The sequence below is a fragment of the Diadema antillarum genome, unplaced genomic scaffold, assembly GCF_040938485.1.
Source record: "Diadema antillarum isolate AM-2024a unplaced genomic scaffold, OU_Dant_1.0 seq00000687_RagTag, whole genome shotgun sequence".
NCBI classification, from domain to species: Eukaryota; Metazoa; Echinodermata; class Echinoidea; order Diadematoida; family Diadematidae; genus Diadema; species Diadema antillarum.
In genome coordinates, this window is record NW_027271592.1 from 796,917 (window position 1) to 822,191 (window position 25,275).

General features: G+C 40.5%; 1 protein-coding gene across 1 annotated transcript in view; it reads right to left on the bottom strand.

Moving 5' to 3' along the window:
• The window catches only part of LOC139737247 (dystrophin-like), a 466,340-nt gene that overhangs the window by 61,515 nt on the left and 379,550 nt on the right, over positions 1-25,275 (bottom strand). Inside the window, exon 52 of the mRNA XM_071647923.1 lies at positions 18,643-18,832. Within this exon, the coding sequence (XP_071504024.1) occupies positions 18,643-18,832 (190 nt within the window). The remainder of the gene's footprint in view (positions 1-18,642; positions 18,833-25,275) is intronic.

Genomic DNA, 25,275 nt, shown 5'->3' on the forward strand with positions numbered 1-25,275 from the left:
ATCTACCTCTATATCTATCCTGTATCAATCTACCTATTGCCATTAATTTATCTATCTGTCTATCTATCTCTCTATCTATCTGTCTGTCTGTCTATCTATCAGCCATCTATCTATCTATCTATCTATCTGTCTGTCTATCTGTCTATCTATCATCTATCTATCTATCTATATATCTATCTACCTACATTGCATTTATCAATCTATCTCTATAGCTATCTTCCTCTCTATTTATATCTATCTACTTCTAAATGCTTATGTATCTACTTGTCTATTCATCTATCCAGTCATACATCCATCTACTGTATCTATCTATCTACATCTATCTATCTACATCTTTTTCTTTATTCCACTTCATCCACACACCTAATATCTACAGTATTATTATCTATCACTCATACAAGCATACAGGTCACAATCATTTTATATTGATCATCATGTTTAAATATCAATCTTTTCTTTCTTCCTTCCTAAACAAGCGATGTACCCACAAACCTACCTCTGTAAATATACCTTCTTGAAATTGTATTTACCATAGTCTGTTTGTGTGTGTGTGTGTGTTTTAGCTAGATTATGAATTAAACTGATCTAAACTCCCAAGGAAATGAGTTCAAAATTCTGGTTGGCTATCTGCACATGGGCTCAGGCCACCACATATTACAGGATTACTCAAAGAAATCTGTATCTAGAAAACAACAACAACAAACAAACAAACAAAAACTCCACTGAAAATCTATCCTTAGTGTATCTTCCGTTCTGCTCCTCAAAAATGACACATTATTCAGCCAATAATGAGTAGCAATCAATGGAATAAATGAAAAGGGAAGAAAATCACAAAAGAAACCTCTGGACTTCATATGAAGGTGATCACAAACAATTTCAAGAGAAATTTTTTCCCCAAAAAAACCCCCAAGATGTGAAGACAATGTTACAATTGCCTTCACAGTGCTTCCATGGTGCCAGGATGGAATAATACATTATTCCTCAACAATGTAGGCGAAAACAGGTGTTCATCACCGGAAAATGAGGCATCTCCTTTCGCCGAAAGAGAGATTGGAGTCTGAGAATACCACTTTCTCTCTGGCATGTCCCGCGTCTTGCTGATTGTGATGCAACCAACGCTTCCTCCGTGACAATTTCCAGTGCTGCAATCACAACAAATGATCACTTTTACGCCTTCTAGAAATAATTTCACCCATTTCCGTCATGATTTCCTCTGATATTCTCACAAAATCTTTGCACTGCAGCAACCAGGTTCTAGTTGGTTAATTAGTATCTCATCAATGCATCCAAATCCATTGGGGGCTGGGCATGAGATGAGTTGAGATGAGATGAATTCCAGGTAAAAATCCTCGATTGTATGCCTTTCCTCCCGAAGCGGAAAGTAAACTGGCTTGCATCAATTCCCAGTTCGCACAGACAGCGAGAGAGAGAGAGAGAGAGAGAGAGAGAGAGAGAGAAGGGGGGGGGGGTGGAGAGGAATGTAATAACAGGAGATGGAGAAAGAATGATCTCATGAAAAGAAGCTGTTAGATGGAGGGGAGAAATATTCAAGCAGAATATACAAACAAAAAATACGAAACATAAAAATTGTAAAACAAATAACATATAAAACATAAAACAAATAACACCTCATTGCCATAAGTAATAAAGTGAATGATGTCAATTACCAAAGAGGTAGTAACATGAAATTTAATGCAAATGCATATAGGGAAATGTACAGATGGAGACAGAGGTAAAGAAAGGAAGAGTGATCCTAGAGAAGCGGGGGGGGGGGGGGGGGGACATACATTTGAAGACAAACATGGGAGGAAGATGGAAGAGGTTGGGGGAACACAATGGCAGACGTACATGCAGCTACAAAGACGCGGCGGCGGCAGCGAAATGAGGAAGGAACAGATACCAGCACGCATCCTGTTTTCCTAGCTGGAGACAATTTGAATCGGAGCTGGAATGCTTTACGCCGAGCGGTGCGCATGCAATCAAAATTGGGCGCACGGGGCTAATAGATGAAATATGGATCAATCCCGGCGAGATATGCCACTCTCCTTGCAGATGAGGATAGAACAACATCTTTATTGCCACGAACATCCACACAATAGCTGAAGAGAAAGTGAGCAGTGCCCAAGAACTATGGCCTTGTTTGCTCCCCGGTCTCTGCAAATCCGACGTCAGTGGCCAGTTTGATGTTTGCGGGAAGCGAGACAGACGTACAAGAGAGTCAATGGTATCTCATATACTTTTGATAGAGAGGGGAGACCATCTATTTCTTTCTTGTTCTTTCGTGTTCAAGCTTCCACTCTTACTTAGCCTCAGAACTTGCCTGCAATAGCTTGAGTGAATCACAGATTTGTCATAGGCTATTATAAAGTTGCACTGGACAAGCAATTTTTGTTTGAAACCTCAATCCTACACCTTTCTAGCCTATGCTCCTTCCTTCCACCCACTGCTTTTACGTCTGAGACTGAGAAATAATTGATTGGATTTTTTTTTTCCTGTGCTGCAGCCAGTGGCACACAAGGGTTCAGATTTTTCCAGGGGAGCCATGCATGGGATTAGAACCAATTCCCCATTCACTGCTGATACATAATTCAACAGATTATCACGACTCATCAATGGCATTATGTGAGTGGGTGGGGTGGGGTAGGGTGGGGTGGGGGTAGGGCGGGGGTGGGGGCGGGCAGGAGCAGAGAGCATTTAAGTCTCTGACCCAGAAAAAGATGTGCCCTGAAATATTAAGATCGACCCTGAATTACCCTCACCCTCTTCACTAGTTGTCTCTCCCTTGCTGCTTTGCCGTTGTTGACTCTCTTCTGATTTTCCATGCTCCCAAATATGTCTTGGCCTACTTGGCAGAGCTCTGCCTTGGGGTAACAAGGATTCCCACTTTATTCCAGATTCACTGATTGGATACTTGACCTCTATCAAGCAACTAGTCTCTTATATGCTCATGCATGACATTTGCAAGTCCTCTATTCAACTTAGCATGAATTACCAGCCCAAAATACCAGCCAGGACTAGCAGCATATTCAGCATTTCAAAATTAACCCATCGAAGACGAAGTATTTTGGGGCTGGGGAAATTGGACCTGCATGTCATAGGAAAATCAGTCTTCAGTGGGTTAAATGTGAGTAATCACATTTAGGCTGCGTTTATCAACTTTCTCCTGTTTGATTCCAAAGCCCTTTCGAAAGCTGTTTCCAAAGCCTTTTAGAAATGGCTTCCAAAATAGTTGCGTTTATCAACTCTTCGCGAACACAATAACTGGCCTGTCACTGCACAGCTGCATTGCGCAATTCGACTCGAGGAGAAGAGGTCATAAAGGCGTGCATTGTTTGTAACTGCAGTACAATACTACAAAGCCGTTTCAAAACAGCTTTGCGTTTATCAACTTCAAAAGGCTTTTACAAACAGGTTTCTGAAAACCTGTTTAGGAAACCTGTTTGGAAAGCCACAAATTTGCGGCTTTCGAAAAGGCTTTCCGAAAGGGCTTTCAAAACAGCTTTGCGTTTATCAACTCGTAAAAATTCCTTGAAAGCTGTTTGGAAAACCCGTTTCTGCCGAGAAAAAGAGTTGATAAACGCACCCTTAGATAGACATCTCTATTTATGTCTACCTCCCTTTCTATCTATCAAGATACAACCTTATATCTTCACCATAACATAGATTATACCCATTCGTCTATCTATCAATCTATCTATCTACTACACACATATTTATTCTCATATAACCTTATATAAGAACACACAAAATCATCACACCATCCACAGCGCCCTCTCGAGTCCTGGGATTGTGTGCCTTTAACCCTCTAATGCCCACCACATCATAATACCATTGACATTGTGTACAAACAGGTTGCCCCAAAGTAATGAGAGGGTTATGGACTGATGTTTTACCATGCAAAGGAACAGTGATACAGTTTTACTACTCGGCATGAACACACTGCAAACTCCTGATTCCAATCTAGCAAGTGTTCTGTCCTGCCCCGCGCTATTCAGCGCACATTCCAGACGGCATTATCCAGAGAAAGGGAGAAAGGAGAACAACACGACCTGCTTTCTTTGCTGGGCCTTACACCCATATCTTGTCACATGAGGACATACCAATATAATGGTGGGACCAGAAATAGATCCTACCTGGAGGGTAACCCCTCCCCCCCCCTCAATTTTGTTTTGTTATGCTTTGTTTGCAGGTTAAAAAAAATGCAGAAAAAAAGAGAGAAAGATTTAATCCTGATACATTCACATGTGCCTGCTTATTTGCCCCTTTTCTTCTTGCCCAGTAGTCTCTTTCTCTCCCCTTTAACACACCACACTTTCTCTATATATGTATGCTTTCCTCTCCACTTAATATGTACTCCGATCTAAATGTAGTATCATAATCACATGCATCTCATATAATTATAGCTTCTTCAGCTATTCATTAACACCCGACCCACTTTTGATAACGTCCCTCTGAAGATATATGAAGCTAGCTCTCCCTCTTCACATCTCTAACCTCTATCACAAATAAACGCTGTCGGTAAAACCTTGGCTGAGATTGACAATGAACAATGAAAACAAATCATTGTGGTTCTGATGTATTGTTCTAGTACCATCTCTACAACCCTTAATTAGTGTTTCATAAGGCAGAGTGAAAAAAACAACAACTTCAATTGGAGCTCCTGTTCAGACGTAATTGCGGTTGCAAAATTTTCAAAATCCTTTTAATTGCTAAATCCATTATTGATCCATAAATTGGCAAGACAAACCAGAAGATTTATTAAGCGCTATTACTCTCTCAAGTGGCATTTTATATATATATGTCAATTTCTCTCTGATTCGTGCAGATTTCATCGATCTCTCTCCTCAATTATGACATCAGATATGCAGTAGAATTCTGAAGTCTCAGTGTAATGGAGACAAGATGGAGAATTCTTCAGTACAGTCCCAAAGATTACACGGGTCAAGATATCAAAGAGATCCTTCTTCAAGAAAGAGTGGTATCGTACCATTCCATGGTAATTGTGTCTCAAAATTCCAAGACTGATGCATTGAAAGGCCAGGACATAGCTACAGGTGTGTGGAATACAGATCTAAGATCTTAGATCTGGATTTTCTATTTTAAGCAGACTACACAGTTCAATGACTGATCGCCAATCTCTGTCATCATTTGATCGACAAACTACAGCTTGCATCTCGGTCGCCTCATTTCTACAGGCTCTTAAAAAAGCTGCAAAATAGGCAATCTGGGCATTATGTGTGGTGCACTCAAGAAAGAGGCTTAAGGCACTACTTAATTTTTTTTTTCCTGCGTCTCATCCACTAATCCAGAGATTATCTTTCGATAAACAGCTCAATGTTCAGACAGATAATGGCACAGCTGGGGTTCCATCCAGAATAAGTTCTTAGTGATTGATAAATATCTTGCAAACAGTTTGGTGGCTTTTTAGAAGAACAGGACAACTTTCTGTACGTGCTCCGACATCTGAGGGGAAAAAAATGAATGAGAAAATACCCTTTTGCATTTACATAAATTGCACTGATCTGATAAAGAAATGCATGAAGATCCGAATCTTCTCAACAGCACCGCTTTTCAATGCTCAAATACATATACTTGACAGTGATAGATCACATCACATCATCGCTATACAAGCCTCCTCATCAATCTTTTGGCGACCCGCAGTCATGATAACCATCAAGATAAAGAAGAGCCCCCCCCCTCCAAAGTTTCCGTGCAAACTATAGCTGTCACCCCCATTCGCGTGCCTCGTTCTGTGACATTTCTCAGGGCACGTAGCACCCCTCACAATGTCAGACATGTTCACATTATATTGCAACCAAACTACCCATCAGAAACAACCCGAAACTTTGCAGGAGATCCAGACATTCCCTATCCTATGCTACTTACTCCTCCTCCCTGAAATCATCATCAAAGTTTCATGTCCTCAATGCTGTTGCCATGGAAACCCGTGAGTGAGATGGCCTACGGAGAGAGGCTTAGAGAAGGCACTCGAGGTTTTCCAACCTACGTGCGGGGACGAGAGAAAACTTCACTCGACAACTCTGGCAGGCTGTGCAAATGCCAGGCGCTGTTTTACGATGACGTCCTATGCGTCACAAGGAATAACACTGAAGCGCTCTCAGCATCAAATGTTTTCGAACATTTTTTAACTACGCGTAAAGCATGTCAATTCCCACCCCTCCCTTTCCCATCACTAGATGTATTTCAATGATTAACAAACTAATGGGGTGAAATCTCATATCTACATACTGAGCATCTTTTCCTCAGGGGGAGGGGTGGGGGGAAGTGTAACGGATGTAGTGACACTATGAATCTTGTTACACATGTGTAAAGATCAAACTGCAAGTACATTTGATAGCGCCCTACTTGCCAGAGGAAAAAAAGAAATCTAGGATGTTGCTTCAAGTGTGGAAGTTTACTGACTAATCTGCAAATATGTGGAATTAAGTTGTGGAAAAGAGCGAAGTACCACTTTTTCCAATTCCAGTTCTCACTGCTGGTTGTAAACTCTTTAAATAGTAATTCATCCGAGGATTTGTTGACTTTAACAGTCACATCAAAGGTAACCCTTATAACTTGAAGGAAAAAAAAAGAATCTTAGATACGAATGTGCTTTTAACAATAAATTTGTCAACCACATCAAGATTTCCTTTCCAGTTAATATGTAACACTGAAATTTAATTTATTTATGTTATAAACTACTCCAAGAAGAATCAATTGTTTTTAAAATCCAGGTAATGAAATGATTTGAAGTAAAAGATCAATTAAGAACCTTCTTTTTCCCTTGCTATGAAAGGAGACAGATTTGCTTTAACACAAGAGGTGCAATCCATAACACTCTGACAGTCAATTTATATCGACTATTATATTCCACATACTAAGAATGTTGCAATAGGATTAGTCCAGAGCTGATCACGTGATGAAGGGTAGTTTTGCCCATCACATCACCTGAGAAGAAAAGTTTGTTACACTCTATAGGGCTTTTTACACTTGTAAATTTTTGCTTAGCCCCGGACCAACGGTGGGGCTAAGGGGGGGCCTTAGCCCCACCGTTGGTACGGGACTATCCTTAGCCCACTTTCTGTTTACACTCGTTTTTGCCAAAGTGGGCTAGCCCCACCGATAGTACGGTACTATCTGGCCCTGCAAAATAGCAGGGGTTAGCACCGCAATTGCGGTGCTAGCACCGCAATTGCGGTGCCAAGCAAGTGAGTGTAAACAGAACGAAAAAATAATCCTGGGCTAAGCGACGGAGACGAAGTGCGACCCTCACTGACCAATCAGAAACGAGGTAATCAAGTGCTGCCGGTGCGTGCGTGTACGTGTACAGTACACAGCGTAATTATGAATATTCATGTGGTTTGGAAAGTCCGGGGCTAAGACATACGAGTGTAAAAAGGTCAGTTTTCTCCTTAGCCCCGGACAAGAGATAGTACGGGACTAATTGGCGAGTGTAAAAAGCTGAAAAAATTGGTACGGGACTAATGATAGTCCTGGGTCAGAGAAAGTCCGGGGTTAAGAAACACAAGTGTAAAAAGCCCTTCAGTTGATAGTCCCTTTTGTTTTGCTGATCTCCACACAGTCCACACAGTCCTAATGCAAGATGAGTACGCGCGAAATAAAAGTGCGTTGCACAGTGGACTATCATATGACCTAGGTCACTTGATAGTACACAGTGCAATGCACTTTCACTTCGGTGCCGTGCGGTGCGCGCAGGAAATTCATTGTTTTGTCATCTACGCGCACAGGTAGCCTAAGCCCTAAGGATACCTAAAGACAGCTAAAACGGTTTCAGATGTGGAATAAAATGGGAATTTCTAGGACCCTAGATATGGAATATAAAGCGAATAATCAACTTTTAGTTTCAGGCAATGAGACAAACTATCACTTCCTCGGCGATCTGAATGTGTACGCTATCTTTCCTCAGCTGCGCTTCGGAAAGATAGCTACATCCAGATCGCCTCAGAAGTGATAGTTTGTCCCATCACCTTCACCAACATTGATTATTTGCTTACTGTTAACACCCTTACAAAGATTGCATACCACAAGAAATTCAGCATCATTCAAGTTCATCCCAGTGTCAAAACTTGGTAATTTCTCACACTACAAATGCTTCATGCAGATTCAAGAACAGCATGACAACATCTTACGATGCATGCAACCAATATCTGGTTGGGACAGCAGATTCGAGAAAAATGAGCTCGCAGTTATCACAAAAATGCAACAAACTGAGAAACGCCAAATCCTAAACTCAGCAGGACGCATTCCACGCACTATAGGGAGTGGCATTCATATGAGATAACTTTTAATGGTAGCGGTGATAACTGTGCCTGATGGGTCAGTGCAGAATAATGGTCGAGCGTGGCTTGGGGAGCATCATCCTCACCATTTTGCGGGGGAGGATCAGCTAGGATCATAGATCTGCTGCCGAGATTTGACCCCTAGATTCATTGGGGATGGGAAGCCCTCACGCTGTGGCCCAGTGGTTGGCATCAAGCCACCGAATACCTCTGGAATGTCTCTCGTAATGAGGGTGGGTTCAAGTTGTACCTTGTTTCACTAGCATTTGGAACATGTTCTTCAAACTTATTCCTCAGATACTTCTAATATCAAATATATTTATAACAAATGCATGAATATATGTCTATATAGATATCAAACGATACTAATCTTTGCTTTATATATGACACTATATGGAACAAAACCCATCACATTACGCATGTAACAGAAAATGTATCAGAGCATACAACAATTATGGGAGCACTTAAATTTATTATTGCAATTTGATTTCTCACAGGTGCAAGTATCCCATCAACCCATTAAAGGACAAGTTCACCTTCATAGACATGTGGGTTGAGTAAATGCAGTAATATTAGTAGAACACATCAGTGAGAGTTTGAGGAAAATCGGACAATCCGTTCAAAAGTTGTGAATTTTTGAAGTTTCTGCTCAGTCACGGCTGGATGAGAAGACTACTATAGCTTGTGATGTCATATGAGTACAACTATATTTTTTATAAAGAAAGTATAAAGAAAATTCAAGATATTCTCACTTTTCTCACATAATAAAAGAATACTCGACTTCTCTCTTTCAGATGTCAGGGGGAATAATATTACCCTTAACATACGTCAGTGACAAGTCGAGGAAATGAGCACTTTATTCAAAAAGTCAAGTTTTGTGAAATTCTCTTTTTATTTTCCTTATATCATTGTACGCATGTGACATCATACACTGTAGTAGTCTTCTCCTCCAGAAGTGATTGCACAGATATTTTAAAAATTCATAACTTTTGAACGGAGTGTCGGATTTTCCCCAAACTTTCACTGATGTGTTCTACTAACATTGTTGCCTTCACTCAATCCACATGTATATGAAGGTGTACTTGTCCTTTAAAACACAAAGTGAAACCAGGGACTAAACCAAGCTGCATTTCACTTGCAATGTCAGTGTGACATGCTGATTATACAATGTAGGCCTAACACTGTATCTTCTCTCACAATATCCTCACTCTGGATGTCCATATTTGGTAATATCTTAAGGAGCTGAAAAAGAGTGAAAATATTCTATAGCATACCGATAACAGATAATGTCCATTTGGGTAGTAGATTATTTAAACAGGTGCAACTGCTTTTAATGGACATTTATGGTTTTTTTTTCAAAATAAATGGCAAATCCACTGCACTGCATAACTTCCTTTTTCTACATGTAGCTTATTTTGTAATTCCAGGCAGCATTTTCATCAACACTTATATCAAACCGATTACAGGAAACTGCAGATCTGTAATATCATATTGGCCTGTCTTACTCAACTCCCTTTTACATTCTTGAATATCATCTGTCATTCTTCATTCAAATTTTAGACTGTACGCCACTTGAAAGGTACGTGCTCTCCACACATATTTAAAAATCGCCATATATTGGCATTGACCTGCATATTTCACACCTAGGAAGCATCAACACACACCAGGAAGGCGTCAAGCACTTGAAAAAAAAAATACGACAAAACAATTTTCGTGCTCCAGAACTCTTCTTCTTTCGCTTCATCAGCATAGGTTGCTGGGTAAAAAGCTCTTCATCTTTCCAGGTGAGAACAGCATAGCAATATTTTCTTTATATTTTTTTTTTCTCTCTCTCTGAAGAAATAAGTGAAAGAAAAAAGACAACATGAAACCCTTCCTCAGGCAAATGGGCAATTAAGCTCTAAACTCTGACCCGAGTCCTACACGTTTTGACGACATGGCCCAGCACAGTCATGTAAGGCTCGGAAGAACTGCGGTTATTTTCCATCAATTTATCACCAGTTACTGGGGAGGGCTCTCGGAAGAACTAGCTCCATGACAATGGGGAGGAAACATTGTGAAGTTTGAGAGGAGAGCACTCTAATGAATGAAAATGATTGGTGAATGAAACAGTGAGGTAAATTCTGACAGAGAATGCACTGAAAAACTGTGCCAATTCGTTCGGCCGGTTGCATTCCCTCGCGATGCATTATGGCAGCAAAAAACAAGAGTCATTACCAGTTGATGCTGCACAAGAGATTTTATCTGGGAGCTGGAACACATCAATAAATTCACATCACAGAGAAAAATATGCCTTGCAGTAGTTTTCCCCATAAAGTTGGATTCATGAAGATACCGTTTCAATGCACATAAACATCCTGCTTAATGTGAAATGTAGTTGATTTGATTTAAAAGGTTCATAACAAAGTATATGCATCTAAACATCTTATATCATGTTTTTCATTCATCTGACTGGAGCCAAGGCTGAAGTAAGATCAAAGAACGAGGTAAATTTCTTGTTGATATACCATGAACTCGTTTTGTGAGAGGATCATACATAATTTTTTTCTTTTTTTGCTCAATGCTACGTAGGCAGACAGCTCTTGATTGTACTGATGTAGGACAAAAGATGATACTAGATAGATAATAAAAAGAATCACATTTTCCACATTAATCTACATTAACATTTTGAGGCCTTACATACGAAATTTGGAGCTCACCGAGGAACAGAGTTGGCTTATACATGAATAACGAAAACACAATCAAAATTGAGCCAGTCTTGTGAAACAGGAGTGTTACAAAACTTCAGAAAATTGAAAACAGGAATGGGAAAGCAAATTTCTGCAGGCCAGCATGCACCATTATCCACGCTCCAAACACACAATCCCGAATATTGAAACATCATAGTCTGTTTCGCAGGGGCAATATTTGCGGCTGCTGGATTTGCATTAGGCAGGATCAATACAACATCATATACATGACAAGGGAGTGATACTGATACGCACAAGTCTGTCGAGAACGGGGCTAACGCATGATGAGGGGACGCATAAGCCCAAGGAAGACATTGGCATACAATATATTCCGATATCAAACATCCCTCGTGAAGTCCCGCGACAGGGCGAACATCGCATGTCAACACATGACGGGAGGGCAAGTTTACCGAGCGCGAAGACGAAGCTTCATATTTCACTGTCATCCTCCGCTGTCGTCGTCGGCAACATCCGGTCGCTACTGATGCGAAATGCGCAACTGACAACAGAATGTGCAAATATCAAATGGCAAGGGGCATGGACTGAAGTATACAATGTATCACTGTCTCATTTTTTCCCCAGTCTCTTTCCCTTTTACTCTCTCTCTATATATCTCTTTCTCTTTCTATCTCTCTTTTCCTGTCTCTCTTTTACCTTCATGAAGATTTTCTGCGCCCTCTTCAGACCGCAAGTTGCCAAGGTTTGGGCAAACAATGTGCTACATCTGTTTGTAGAGGATGGTACTTTCCTGGGCAAACACTCCATAAGATAAACTAGCAATGCCTCGAATGGTTGGGGGGAGGGGGAGGGGTAAAGTCGAAAGACAAGACAGAATGAAAGAGAAAGTCTAGACATTCATCTACAGTAAAAGAAGTGGTTAAGCGGAAGAAAGAAAGGCTTGCAATAAAGATAAGAATGCAACAAAGATAACACTTATCTATCGAGCATGCTTCAGCACAGAAGGCATTAAAACGCTCATTTTGCTGCAATAATCTTCTCAATTCATACTTGGTTGGCGGGTGTTATGGTGTATCTATCAACTTTCATATGTTTGAAACGCATTTCAATCCCCACTATCAAAATGCATTTGCAATCCCGTTTCTTGAGTTGTTACATTTATCAACTCTTTCGCGAGTCAATCGGCAAGCCTTGCCACTGTCCAGCTCCATTGCGCAGTTTGATCCAAGGAGCGAAGATGTGTGAGCTCAAAGTTTGTGTCTGTCAGTCTGTCCGTATGTATGTGTGTGTGTGAGAGAGAGTCTGTCTTTGTTACAGAAAGGTGTACAAGCAATGGCGAAAGCATCGGCAGCCCAGGTACAATTCATTCTTTGCTTTTTCATATATTGAAGGGGGATAAGGGGGGGGGTAAGGGGGGGGGGGGAGAGAAGAGGGCTATTTGCATTAACCATTAAACTTGGGACGCACGGTAGGCCAATCAGTGTAATAGGAGACCACGCGTCCCAAGCGAATGTGACTTCTCCCGCTGACGATGCTCTTCACTTACTTATTTCTCGCAGCGGAAATGCTATGCCTGATGTTTGACTTCCAAATACACTCAATTCCAGATATTTGATTGGCGTGGTTTATTGGGCCTGATGAACGGCACTTAGCGGCAGCAGTACACTGGCTGTGGTATATCTTTTCATCTGTGGTCTCTGCTTAACATCCTTCCACGTACTTCAAGCTGGCAGGAAAAGGGAAGGACCAAATACAAGCCTGCCTAGAGTAACATAGATTTTCAGACTCAGTTGAGTAACTACATAACTCATGAAGCTAAAGTTTTCATGCATGACAATATTCAGACAGCTAAATACAAGCTTGCCTATTACCAAAAGTAACATAGATTTCAGACTCTGTTGAGCACCTACACAACTTATAGAGCTGAGTTTTCAATATTCTTAGAGGACTTTGGGCCCTTGGCAGCAATCATCATCATCACCGAAGGAAGAGGAGAAGCTGCACGCTCCCAGCTTCTGGTCTACCTCATTCGGTAAAAGAGAAAATATATTGGTCTGGGACAAAGACTAATCTTGAATCCTGGATTTTTCAGAAGGGACCACTTCCACTTCATATTACCTTGCATACCAGAGTTTTCAAGGGTGATCAGAAAGTCAAACAAAAGGCTCATTCAGTCCCTATTCCAGACAGAACACCCCATTCACCACTCCCAATAACATGCAGAGTGTACCCTCAAGGTGAAATAACTTCTCTTTAAACTAAAGAAAAGGAGCCCTGTCAAACACAGACAAACTGACACACACTAATATTACATACATGCATAGTCAAATACACACACAAAAAGACACACACACACACACATACACACACACACACACACAGACACACACACACACAGAATTACATAGGCCTACATATATTTTTACATTTTTTTATCACTAATGACGCACAATCTCACTCTTACTAGAAATAACTTGCACCCTGATTCACTAACATGGGAACTATATCGAGTCACACAATAAACCCAAACAGTTGATTCAGATTCAGATCCAATCTAGTTGGGAAGGATACACAGACGTACAAAATGTAGGGCCTACATGTATTCTAGAGAACTTAGCAAGATTGATCCCGAAACTGTCTCTAAACTAAAATACGGTGATGTATGAATATATTCAACTTAAAAAGTATGGTACGACACAGTAGACTTAGGTAAGGTCACTCCACAAAATTGTTCTCGAATAACTAGACGTGATGCGCAGAAATAACTTGATGGATGAATATGATATCCCACATCTCTCCTGATGGGTCCATACTGGAGTCATCTAGGCAGGCCACACATTACCTTCCCCTGAAATAAATATGTCATCAGTGTACAATTCTTGGTTAAGAGAATCTGCCGTTATTCCTCTCCCTCCGAAAAAAAAAAAATGCCAACAAAATGTGAATTCATTTCAAATTGGCAGCATTGAGGGCATATTGAAAACATGACAAACCGTGGTGCTCACTATTCAATTTTCGTTGCCGAGGAAAACATATTGTGTCGAGAGAGATGGATGGCATTAAACACGTCATGCCAGACAGGGGATTTGCCTTGCTGCCCTCCACTTGAACTGTTTATAATTTTAAACTCGGTATTCACCAGTTAACCCCCCCCCCCCCCCACCCCTCCCATCCCTCCTTTTTTGTTCAGCATTACAGGAATATCTCAAGTAGCAAAGGCTGTTCTCTGAACTTACTTCTGGCCTTCTCAGATTTCTCTAAAGCGTGACGACAACACCGCAAATTATGAAATGTACTACCGCCTCCATCAGGGTGCTTTGGGGGTAGCATAAAGATATAGCAGTTGTTGAGAATTAAGCTTTCAAAGCTAAGTCAGCAGCTGTGTAACTCACTTTCTACTTCATAGCCAAGTGACCCTCATGGCTATAAACCAAGCAAATCTCGTATTGAGCTTCTGAAATCTCACCACATATTCACAGGACGAAAAATCAGGAACTCATTGTCTTCAAAATAAGTAATAATATCATTATCTTTGAAGCCAACAACTATACTAATAGCGTATGTTTTCCCCTAGCAGGACAGGAAGTGCCATTCACATACATACACCAAAAACAAACAAACAAACAAAAGCCAACACCAACAACAACACTACTGTATTCTCTCTATAACTTCATAAATCTTCACGCCATTTTCACTTTGGTTGCAAGTACCAAAACACAGACAGAGCTACCAGTAAAATAATGCTCTGTCATCCACACGCATGAGTACAGTCAGAAATATACCGTTATACGTCTGCTTGATTAGGCATAACTGCATACGAGAATGGGGCATTTCACAAAAAGGTAAACAAACACGATTACCGATATTTCTGCCGTGTTTACAGTCTTTAGTTTCTCTAAAAAAAGGGTTTTCTTAAAACAGATGTTGACTGCCAAAATACTTGCACGGGCCAATATTTCATTCCACAAAACTTAAAGGGACACATAACTCCATGATGGATAGTCCTATGCATCAAGTATCACTTAAAGGACAAGTTCACCTTAATAAACATAAGGTTTAAGAGAAAGTAGCAATATTAGTAGAACACATCATTGAAAGTTTGAGGAAAATCAGACAATCCGTTCAAAAGTTATGAATTTTTGAAGTTTTTGTGCAGTAACCGCTGGATGAGAAGACTACTGCAGTGTAGGATGTCACATGCGTACAACAATATAAGGAAAATATAAAGAGAATTTCACAAAATTCCATCTTTTGAAAAAAGTACAAATTCCCCTGACTCGTTACCGACAAATGTTATGGGTAATATTATTCCCCCTGCCTTTAGAAAGAGGCAAGTGAAGTGCTCTTTTATTATGCGAAAAAAGTGAAAATATGTTGAATTTTCTTATACATTTTCTTTATACTGTTGTACGCAAATGACTCACAAGCTGTAGTAGTCTCCTCATCCAGCGGTTCCAACACAAAAATTTTAAAAATTCATAACTTTTGCATCGATTGTCAAATTTTCCTCAAACTTTCACTAATGTGTTCTACTAATATTGTTGCATTCTCTCAATCCTTATGTTTATGAAGGTGAACTTGTCCTTTAATGTGGAAATGGCATTGCAAGAGGCGTCCCCCCCCCCCCCCCCCCCCCCCCCCCCCCATCTGCAGTTGTTGCATACTGCATGTATGCATGAGCTTCATTTTTAACTGAACTAGAGTTGTGCTGAATGGTCATGTTTCTTTTCCACCAAGTACTGGTTGGAAAATTCAGTAACACAAAGGTTGTGAGTTAAGAAACGCCCTCTTGCTGGGGCTAGCGCTTAACTCTCATTGCTGAGCCGACTCCTCCCTCTCCAAACACCTGCTCTCAAAACTACGACGGTCAGAGGGTCTGTGGCAAAGACTAGGGACGGAAAAAAAAAAGATGACCTTTTCCTTGTTGCCCTGTTTGCTGGGTGATGTCATCCATCAACTCTAAACAAGCCATCTTGTCTGCCCCATACAATGAAGAGCACTGTCTGGGAAGACTGTTTGCTCATTTCGCCAAACTTTTCACTTTTTCTGAGGCATTCCATCGTCATGAGTCTAACAAAACTAGAACCCTTTGACCCCAACCAACTCACTTGTCAATAACTTGTAGACCCCACAGAGAGCGGACAAAAGACAGAAAATCAAAGAGACAATGGGGAGGAAACATTTACAGAAACAGCCCAACATCCAAACCAACTTCTCATCTTTCATGGGTACATGCCTCTTTGGCCTACCTTTTGAATACCTCAGAGGATGCATTCTCAGGGATTATTATTTTGGGTCAGGAAACAATAACATTAGATGAACACTTGTAATGGACTGGTATCCATCCTGAATAGATGCCCATGAATAGTTGAATTAATCAGTTATTCTGCCAATTCCCATGACGGTGATGACAAAAGTTGTTGTTCACTCTAGCCTTGAATTCTTCAAGAAATCTTCCAGGCATCTATCTATGGAAAAGAGAAGATGCGCTCTCTGATAGAGAGAGTTGTTTTTTCGAGATCATGAATCATACACTGCATTCTTACATTATCCACTTCACCCAACACTTCAGACACATGTCTTCAGTGTCTCCTGCCCAGCACTTTCGCATGCTGTAAAACGAGGAAAGTTTGCAAGCATTTTAATTTCACGAATTTCGTGAGAGCCAAGATTCGCGAAATTAAAATACATGCAAAAGTTCTTCTCTACACTATGCATTGAATGCCAGTGGCAATTCGCTATTAAAAACATTCATGCCGCGAAAAAGACCATCAGCTCCAACTCGCAAAAACTTCATACCACAAAACTATCTTGCTGTAAAGTATAAGGATGAAGTACCTAGCCTCAAGGCAAGCCCGCTGCTGTCCTTGAGACTCAAACCATGAACCTCAGGATTGATAGTTGTGTGGTCATGTCCACTGAGCTGCAACAGCTCATCAAACATGAGTTTGAGAACATACAGCATCCTCAAATTATCATGAATTGGTTGTGAGGAAATAATTGAGATGATAAAAGTTAACTTAATTAGACTTCTGCCTTCACAAGAAAAAAAACAACAAACAAACAAACAAACAAACAAACAAACAAACAAACAAACAAACAAGCCAACAAGCCAACCCTGAACATGACATGCACACACACAACACAAATTGGTATTACAGGTAGACCTATATTCTGAATATGTGCCAAGGAAGGAGGACGTAGAAGAAAGTGTGTCTGCTCAATGAGAGTCAGTCACAAAGCTGCATAGCGCCCTCTTGTGACAATATACCACACAGTGTGCTGAAGTGAGGAAGCAAGCAAATCAACCTATCGGCTTCTCACTCCCTTTTTTCCTATCTCTCTTTGTCTGCCTATCTATCTCTCCCTCTCCCTCTTTCAGTCAGTCTTCCAGTCCATCTATTTCTCCTCCTCTCTCTTTCTCACTATGTACTTATCTATCCATCCAACGATGAACCTGTTTATCTACCTTTGCAAACTCTGTCAAACATCAAAACATACTTTACAAAACCACAGCACCAAAAGATGTGAATGTAACAACAGATCTGAACATTGCCGTCTCTTACGAATGACAGATTTCCAAGGCTACTTTACAAAAAGGGAAGAAAAAAAAGTTTCAGACACTTGACACATTCTCCCACAGGTTTTATTTTTCCCCCCTTTTTGCTGGAAAACTTTCTAAAGGGGAAAACCTGACATCAATGTGGTAAAAAAAAACCAACCACAACAAAAACTAAACCGTCTAGTTAATTACTGAAGTTGTGTCACAAATACAGTATGAGAGAAAATGAAAGACACTCGCTTGAAAAATAACATGAAGGCATTTTGATCACATGCAGCTCTTACAAAGCATCACATGAACAAATGTACACACACCCATCCAAACACACACTGAGCACATCTTGAATTTATACTGTAAATGCAGAAATGTTTGCGGTACATTAAATTTCAAATATTTTCCACTACTTTTGGATGGTACACATTCCAAAAACTCACGAAAATATCTTCACAATTTTTCTCTCCACATTTTGAATGGGTTGACAACTGTGCAGTGTGAATTCAAGAAAGTGGAAGTTCAAGAACTCGCAACTACAGTGTACATGTAAGAAAGTGTGCTTTCAATAACTTGCGAGTGTGCTTTTTAACTGCTCAGCGCAAAAAAATTAATCGCACAAAAAACATCAACGTCTACAGTACTGTTTCACATCCATCCAGCAGCATCTCTGTGCATCAACACTGCCCATGAAATCTGTGCAAACATCATCTATTCAAACATACATGTACCATAAATTACAGCGTACATACACAGTAACATAGAAACAGTTTGATCAAAATCAAAAGCTCAACATCACACACATTTACAAACAGCACTATCAGGGGATGCACCCAGACATCACCACACCAAATCTGCAACACCCCACCACACCCGTAACTCTCCTCTCTACCCACACCCCACACATAGTTTGAGCCACAAACCCTTGTTGAACATAAAGGAGTCTGCACCAAGACTACTACATGCAACATTGGCACTGTCCTTAGTCTTGGCGCAGACTCTGTTACGACCAGCAAGGGTTTGCGCCTGCAAACTACCCCACACAGGTCATGTCCACAGGCACACCCCTGGGCTATCTTCCAGCGGTATCAACCTCACTCACCTGTTGTTGCTGCAGCCACGCCCGGACCTTGTCCCTGTCTTCCCTGGCTGCCTTGTCCTCTGTCTGTGTGTACAGCGCCTCCAGAGGGCCTTCTACCGTGTTCAGCCACTCGGCAAAGTCTTTCAGCTGCCCACCGATGTCTTGCATGGAACGGAGTGACACCTCGATCTCTCCGAGCCTCTCCTTAGATCTGCAATACAAGATATTGATGTGAAATCACTTGTCGAGACATTTGGTTTTGTGTTGTTGTCTTCATTTTCCCCTCTTTTTTATGGGTGCTGGTGGCTTGCCTGTTTTAGTGATATTGATATACCACACAATTGTATGCATTATTTTATCTTCAAGATAATCTTGCCACTTTTGCATTACATTGATGTGCTGTAATTGTTGTAACTGAAAGAAATTGTGATATTGGATATAAAATATGATTTGATTTGATTTGATTTACCTACAAAGCTAAGGAGTTTCAGTTGGAAACATTTGTTTGTTTTCCCTGTCTGTCAGCATTATTTAGCAATGGATTTTGATAACATTTTCAGGAGGGGTCCATTGTAGAAAGAAGACTTTGTGATTAGCTTTTGGTAGTGTCCACAATTATGATCTGGATCAATGATTTTTTTTTCAAGGAATTATTTACAATTGCAGGGATAGGGATATTGTGGAATGTTAACATGCTACAACAGTAAAATGGAGCACAATTCTGTGGCCATTAGCGACCCTTTGGCCTTGGCAGTGGTTTGCACTCTCATAGGTGCTTCAGGTTTTCTGTCACAAGTTTCAAGTTTACGAAGAAAATAGTGGTATGATTCTTGACAGCATGTGAGGCAATCCAGCCAAACACGGAAAAGTGAGGCCCCTAAATCAGTCTGATCTGGCTACATGACCATGGTGTATTAATGTGACCCGCCACAACAAAAGGATCCTAAAGTCGCTGACGGCTGAGCCGAGAAAAATCGAGTTTGAAGATATATCATTAAAATCGGTCAGAACGATCAGATTTCTGTTTATGGCATAAATTTGTCATCTGATGTATCGCCCATCATCTGCAGAAATTTCGAAATGATCAAAGGAAAGGCAAGAAATTAGCATTTTTCTGGGGCATGATTTTCTGACTTTCAATGGAACAGAAACATGTCCGAAGATTTGGATTTAGCGCCGCAGATAGACTACGCCCCTAGCAATGAGGGAGTGATCTTATTGGTCAGCGTGGCATCCTAGTTACTGATTGGTCGTGCATAGACCGCTAGCGCTAAGCTTGAATGAACATCGCGGAGGTTGCTAGGAGCATACCTTCTATTGTCACTAGGTGACAACTGTCTCGCCTCCCCTTGATCATGATAGCGTGGGAAGGAAAACTTTGAAGGTGGTTTTCTCTAAACGCTGATTTCCTAAACCACTTGACATGTGCTAATAAAATCATTGATATCTCCGCAACCGAGTACTCTCATGAGTTGAATTATATATGAAATTAAAGTGGAAGAGTAGGGAAATAAGATCATGTCATTTTCAGAAAATCGTCCTCCCCTGACTTTCGATCCTTTCGTTGTAGCAGGTCACAAATGTCAATCTAACACCAGCATGGTGAGCAGCTTGACATTGATCCTGACAAGGAACGACTGTCGTAGACGAAATATCACTGTTCAATAATCATAGAACTCTAGAATGTGTGTAGTGAAACAAATTTGTCATCCCAAATCAACTCATCCAAGGCCAGCTTATTCCATCATGTTTGATAATGCATAGTACTTACTTTTTTTTCACTGAAATATTCCCATTGTTCTCTGTTTAGTATTATTTCTTAATTTCACTTGTTGATATTTATTCATATTTACCCCTGGCCTGTATTCCTGGTACACTATATATTCCAGGTATCAATATAACCCTATGGACAGTGAGAAAAATGAATCTGTATTATCTACACATCTACACTTGGGTATAATGTCAGACATATAATGCACTCACACATACACACACAGACACACACACACACATACGGCGACTGAAATCAGCGTAATACCACTTCAAATATTGTGGCGAAAAACACCAACATAAACAAACAATATCTGAGTAGGGATTATGCACTCATTAGGTCCACATCACATGTATCCAAAACCACTGGGCAAAGAAAAATGAAAGGATATAAAACAGGAAAGAAATTGTATGTTAAATCAAAATGAACAAGTAATAGTGTATTGTAATATAGTAGATGTACTTACAACACACCCACTGCTGTCAGTCAAGCAAAAAAAATAATGTGTGTGTGAACTACAATATTGTTCTCTGCAGAGTAGAGACACTTCAAAAACACACACCAGAAGCCAAGATCATACCAGAAATGAGCAATACTTGAAACATCCTTCCAGTCAAAACCACTTTTTACCCCCCCCCCCCTTTACTATGTCTGTTTGGGGGGGGGGGGGTTGTTGTTTTCACTCAAAACATTTCCACCGGTGGAAAAAAATTAAGAAAGAAAGAAAGAAAAAAAAAAGAAATAAAATATTCTTCTTACCTCCTTGCCAGGCTGGCTGGATTTATGTTTCTAACTATTAAAATACAAAAAAGGAAGGCCAAATATCCTACCGGTAAACTGATCTCAGAAGAACAGGTTTCGATGAAACAGATATGAATGATATCATCTACCGCGGCTTGAAAGATCTGAACATACATACCGGAGCAAGACTTCTGCCTTGGTATTAAATCCTTTTTCATATTAATGTGGACAGGCTGAAGGAAGAGCTAGAATTCCAGGAGCCTGAAAGCTAGACTAACCTTTCACCTTTTTAGCATTCACCTTCCTACCAAACACATCCTCTCTCAAACATAATGTCCCTGGTGTAAAACCTCACTCCTCATGTTAACAGCAGACCAGAAGCACTGGAAATCTCTGGGGGGGGGGGGGGGGAGGGGGGTAGCATCAACATTTCTTGCAAAAAAATATTCAGTCTAGAAGTCGGAAAACTTGACCGCAGAATAGGAGAGTGGGTGGAAGTGGTTGTTTGGTAGCCCGGGAGGCATACCACACAGATCTGTACATATGGGAAGGTGATGATGTGTTAGAGCTGTTACCACCCTGGAAGGACCATTTTGGGTTTTAGCTGCTGTTCTGTTTTTCTCTATAGTGTGTCTTATGTCAAGATTTTACTTTCAAACAAACAAAAAAATTGTAGTTTGTTATCATGTTTCTGCAAACTGCTATACATTTTTAATTTTGTTTTGATCTACAGAGAATTAATACACGGAGATGCAGGATGCTGGAAATTGCATTCCATAGGACAGTCACATCAGAAATTCCTTCACCTGTCCATAACTCACAGCTCCCAGCACACACGAATGAAAAAGTACTTTGTACATTGTATATATGCACACACCAGACACATGTATCAAAAGATTGGACAGTTTATTCATAAGAGAGAATGAATTAGGCACAGCTATTACGCTTCACCTCTTTAGCAATATGCTTCAGACATCAAGCCATTTGGGCCAGAGTCAAGCAAAACTTGATTGGAAAAACACCTCTGGGCCATGACTGTCTATGAAAACATGATTTCATAAATGTTTCTTTTGTCACTTTTCATTTAACCCGTTGGAATGAGGACGAGTCCTGAGTATACCCGGGCGAGTGTCTATGGGAAACGCGTGTTGTAGCAAAATCAGTCCGGCCTCAACAGGTTAATTTGATTTAATAAAACACATTATATAGCGGGAAAAAAAAAATGTTTGGGCGGAGACTTTTACTCTCCAACTTTCAGAGGGACATCTCCTACTTTGAGGCCATATTCACAAAATCTTCTGCTCTCCTGCATGCGTTTAAAGGGACCGTATAGTTTTGGTTGAGACCTAATTTCGGGTTTCTAACATTTTTTTGTGAGATAATGAGAAACCTCTTATGAAATGTGAAAGAGCATGTACTTCTTTAAGGGATTCAACGTTTATTTGATGAAAATTGGTTTTGAAATGGGTAAGATATCCAAAAAAGAGCGATTCTAATCAGGTGTGGGACCCACACTTTATCACGATCGCTTTGTTTTACTTTGTTTTTGGATGTTTCAGTCATTTCAAATCCGATTTTTATCAAATAAACTTTGAATTCCTCTTAAAATGGGATATTCTGTACTATATCATAAGTGTTTTCTTGGTTTCTCGCAAAATGTTAAAAGCCCAATTCTCATCTCCACCAATACTGTACTATCCCTTTAAATTTCTCCTGTTTTAGCCGAGTCTTGATTTCCCACTTCAGATGTATTTTCTCATGCTTAAAAAACTAATGTATATTCATCTCGACAAACTTTAGTTGTGTCGTATATGTTTGAAGTATGAGGCTAAGATAGCACTGAAGAGCATCCAGAAACCAAGATATGGACCCCAGCCCTAAGTGATGTCGTGCTTCACTTTCATGATAATCAGACTGCACAAGACTTGAAGGTATAGCTGTTATAGATGAGCAACTGTTTCTAAAGTGCTTTGATAATCATATATTATCATCTTCATTCTAAAATTATATGTGGAACACATTGGATGACAGGCTCCCACAGCCTCCAGACAGTTTCATACCACTAAAAGGGATAGTACAGTATTGGTGGAGATGAGAATTGGGCTTTTAACTTTTCGCGAGATACCAAGAAAACACTTATGAAATAGTACAGAGCATACCATTTTAAGAGGAATTCAAAGTTTATTTGATGAAAATCGGGTTTGGAATGACTGAATCATCCAAAAACAAAGTAGAACAAAGCAATCGTAATAAAGTGTGGGTCCCACACTTTATTAGAATTGCTCTTTTTTGGATATCTCAGCCATTTGAAAACCAATTTTCATCAAATAAACGTTGAATCCTTCTTAAAATTACATGCTCTTTCATATTTCATAAGAGGTTTCTCATTATCTCACTGAGAATGTTCAAAACATGAACCCCCTCCTCAACCAGTACTGTACAGTCCCTTTAACTCCATCATTACCATCAGTGACTGTCTGTGTAAAATTTCAATGAGACTTTGAGAGGTTGGTCCTGTGCAGGTTAACCCAGCAGAGTTACAAGGTACGTCAATCTTACCTCAGGAGGGATTAGCATATTATCATGTACGTAAACATTCAGGTAGACGGTACAGTTCACACACAGCCAGCCATCCTGCAAATAACACACACTCCAAAAAAGTGGGAGAGCTGTGAATACACCACAAAGTTTGAATCTATGCCCCACACATACCATGGAGTATACTGCAGGTATATATATATATACCAATTTGAAATTTAACTCTGAAATGTTACACAGGTATTAATGCTCCCAAGAGCTACACTGAAGGTACAGCATCATAACATACTTTGCACTGAGGTAAAATTCCCACAAATACAAATTACACACACTTCGCAATTTTGAATTACACTTACCAGGTAAACCCACCAGCGATAATAACAATCCAATCTAAAGTCCGAGACTAGCCCTCTCTTCTCTTCCTCAGCCAAGATGACAAGAATCCAGCAGAGAACGGCCAAACAATGTTGCACTCACTTTTTTTTTCTTCTTCTCACAACAATGAGAATTCAACAGCAGCAAGTTTTGCAATTTGCAGTCGAGTGGCCCGGGGTTATTATCAGAACTACCACTTGATTTCCAACAGTTCTTGGGCTCCGGGTTCGCGAAACACAATTCCCGATGTCGGTCGTCAATCAGCCACAGTGCACTGCCCCTCCCCCTTACACATGAAAAACCTTGCCCACACCCTTCCAAGTACAGCAGGCTGGCAGGCAGGCTGGTTCCTGGACAGATGACCAACACAGTACAGTATACTGCTCCTCAAAACACCGAAGTCTCCTTTTCTGGTGGCATCTACCCGTTAACAAGGCCAGAGCAGAACTAGGAGGCGATATGACAACACCAGTACTCTTCCCACGAGAAATGCTAGAGTTAAAATCTAGCTAGACACACAGGCAAAGTTTTGCTGTCACAAACTCTGGAAGCCTGACCGAATACCAATCTAATATGAGCAGACAGTTTTTACAGACTCACTGCCATTTTTTGGTTCTCATTACTCCTGTTTGGTCGGAACTGCTGAGAATTTTTTCAGGTACACCCCTCATCACACAGACTCCAGCAACATTCAAGTGGCAGCCAGGAGTTCATAAACTTTATGATCCTGCACCACACTTGGCATAAACGGGTGATGTACTGTGAAGTTTTCCCCCCTTTATGGCTCTAGCTCCCACTAAACTCTACTCAGGGTGTGTTTACACTGCTTCGGTTCAGTGCTCTGCCATTGAGAGAAACGCAATGTGGCATAGTTAATGATGGCTTTGATAATGGGGGGGGGGGGGATGGGGTGAGTGCAAATTTGGGCAAAGCAGATTTTTTTCTTCCGTTTTTAAATGGAAGGACTAACAAAGCTGGGATCATTAGCATGGTATAGGGTTTAACCACCTCAAACTTTGCCCTTTTGCCACCACCGTCAATAGTAAACCTACTTCTAATGGCTATGATCCAGTTTGAAAGAAGCCAAATGAAATCATAGTGGCTCACAAGGGACAGGATGGCCATACTGCATACATGTATGAAAGCGGTGACCATCCAAGGTGTATTAATGACATTTGTTTCAACAGTCAATACGAAGTAATCTATTGCTTTTGGTAGTCCGGCTCCAA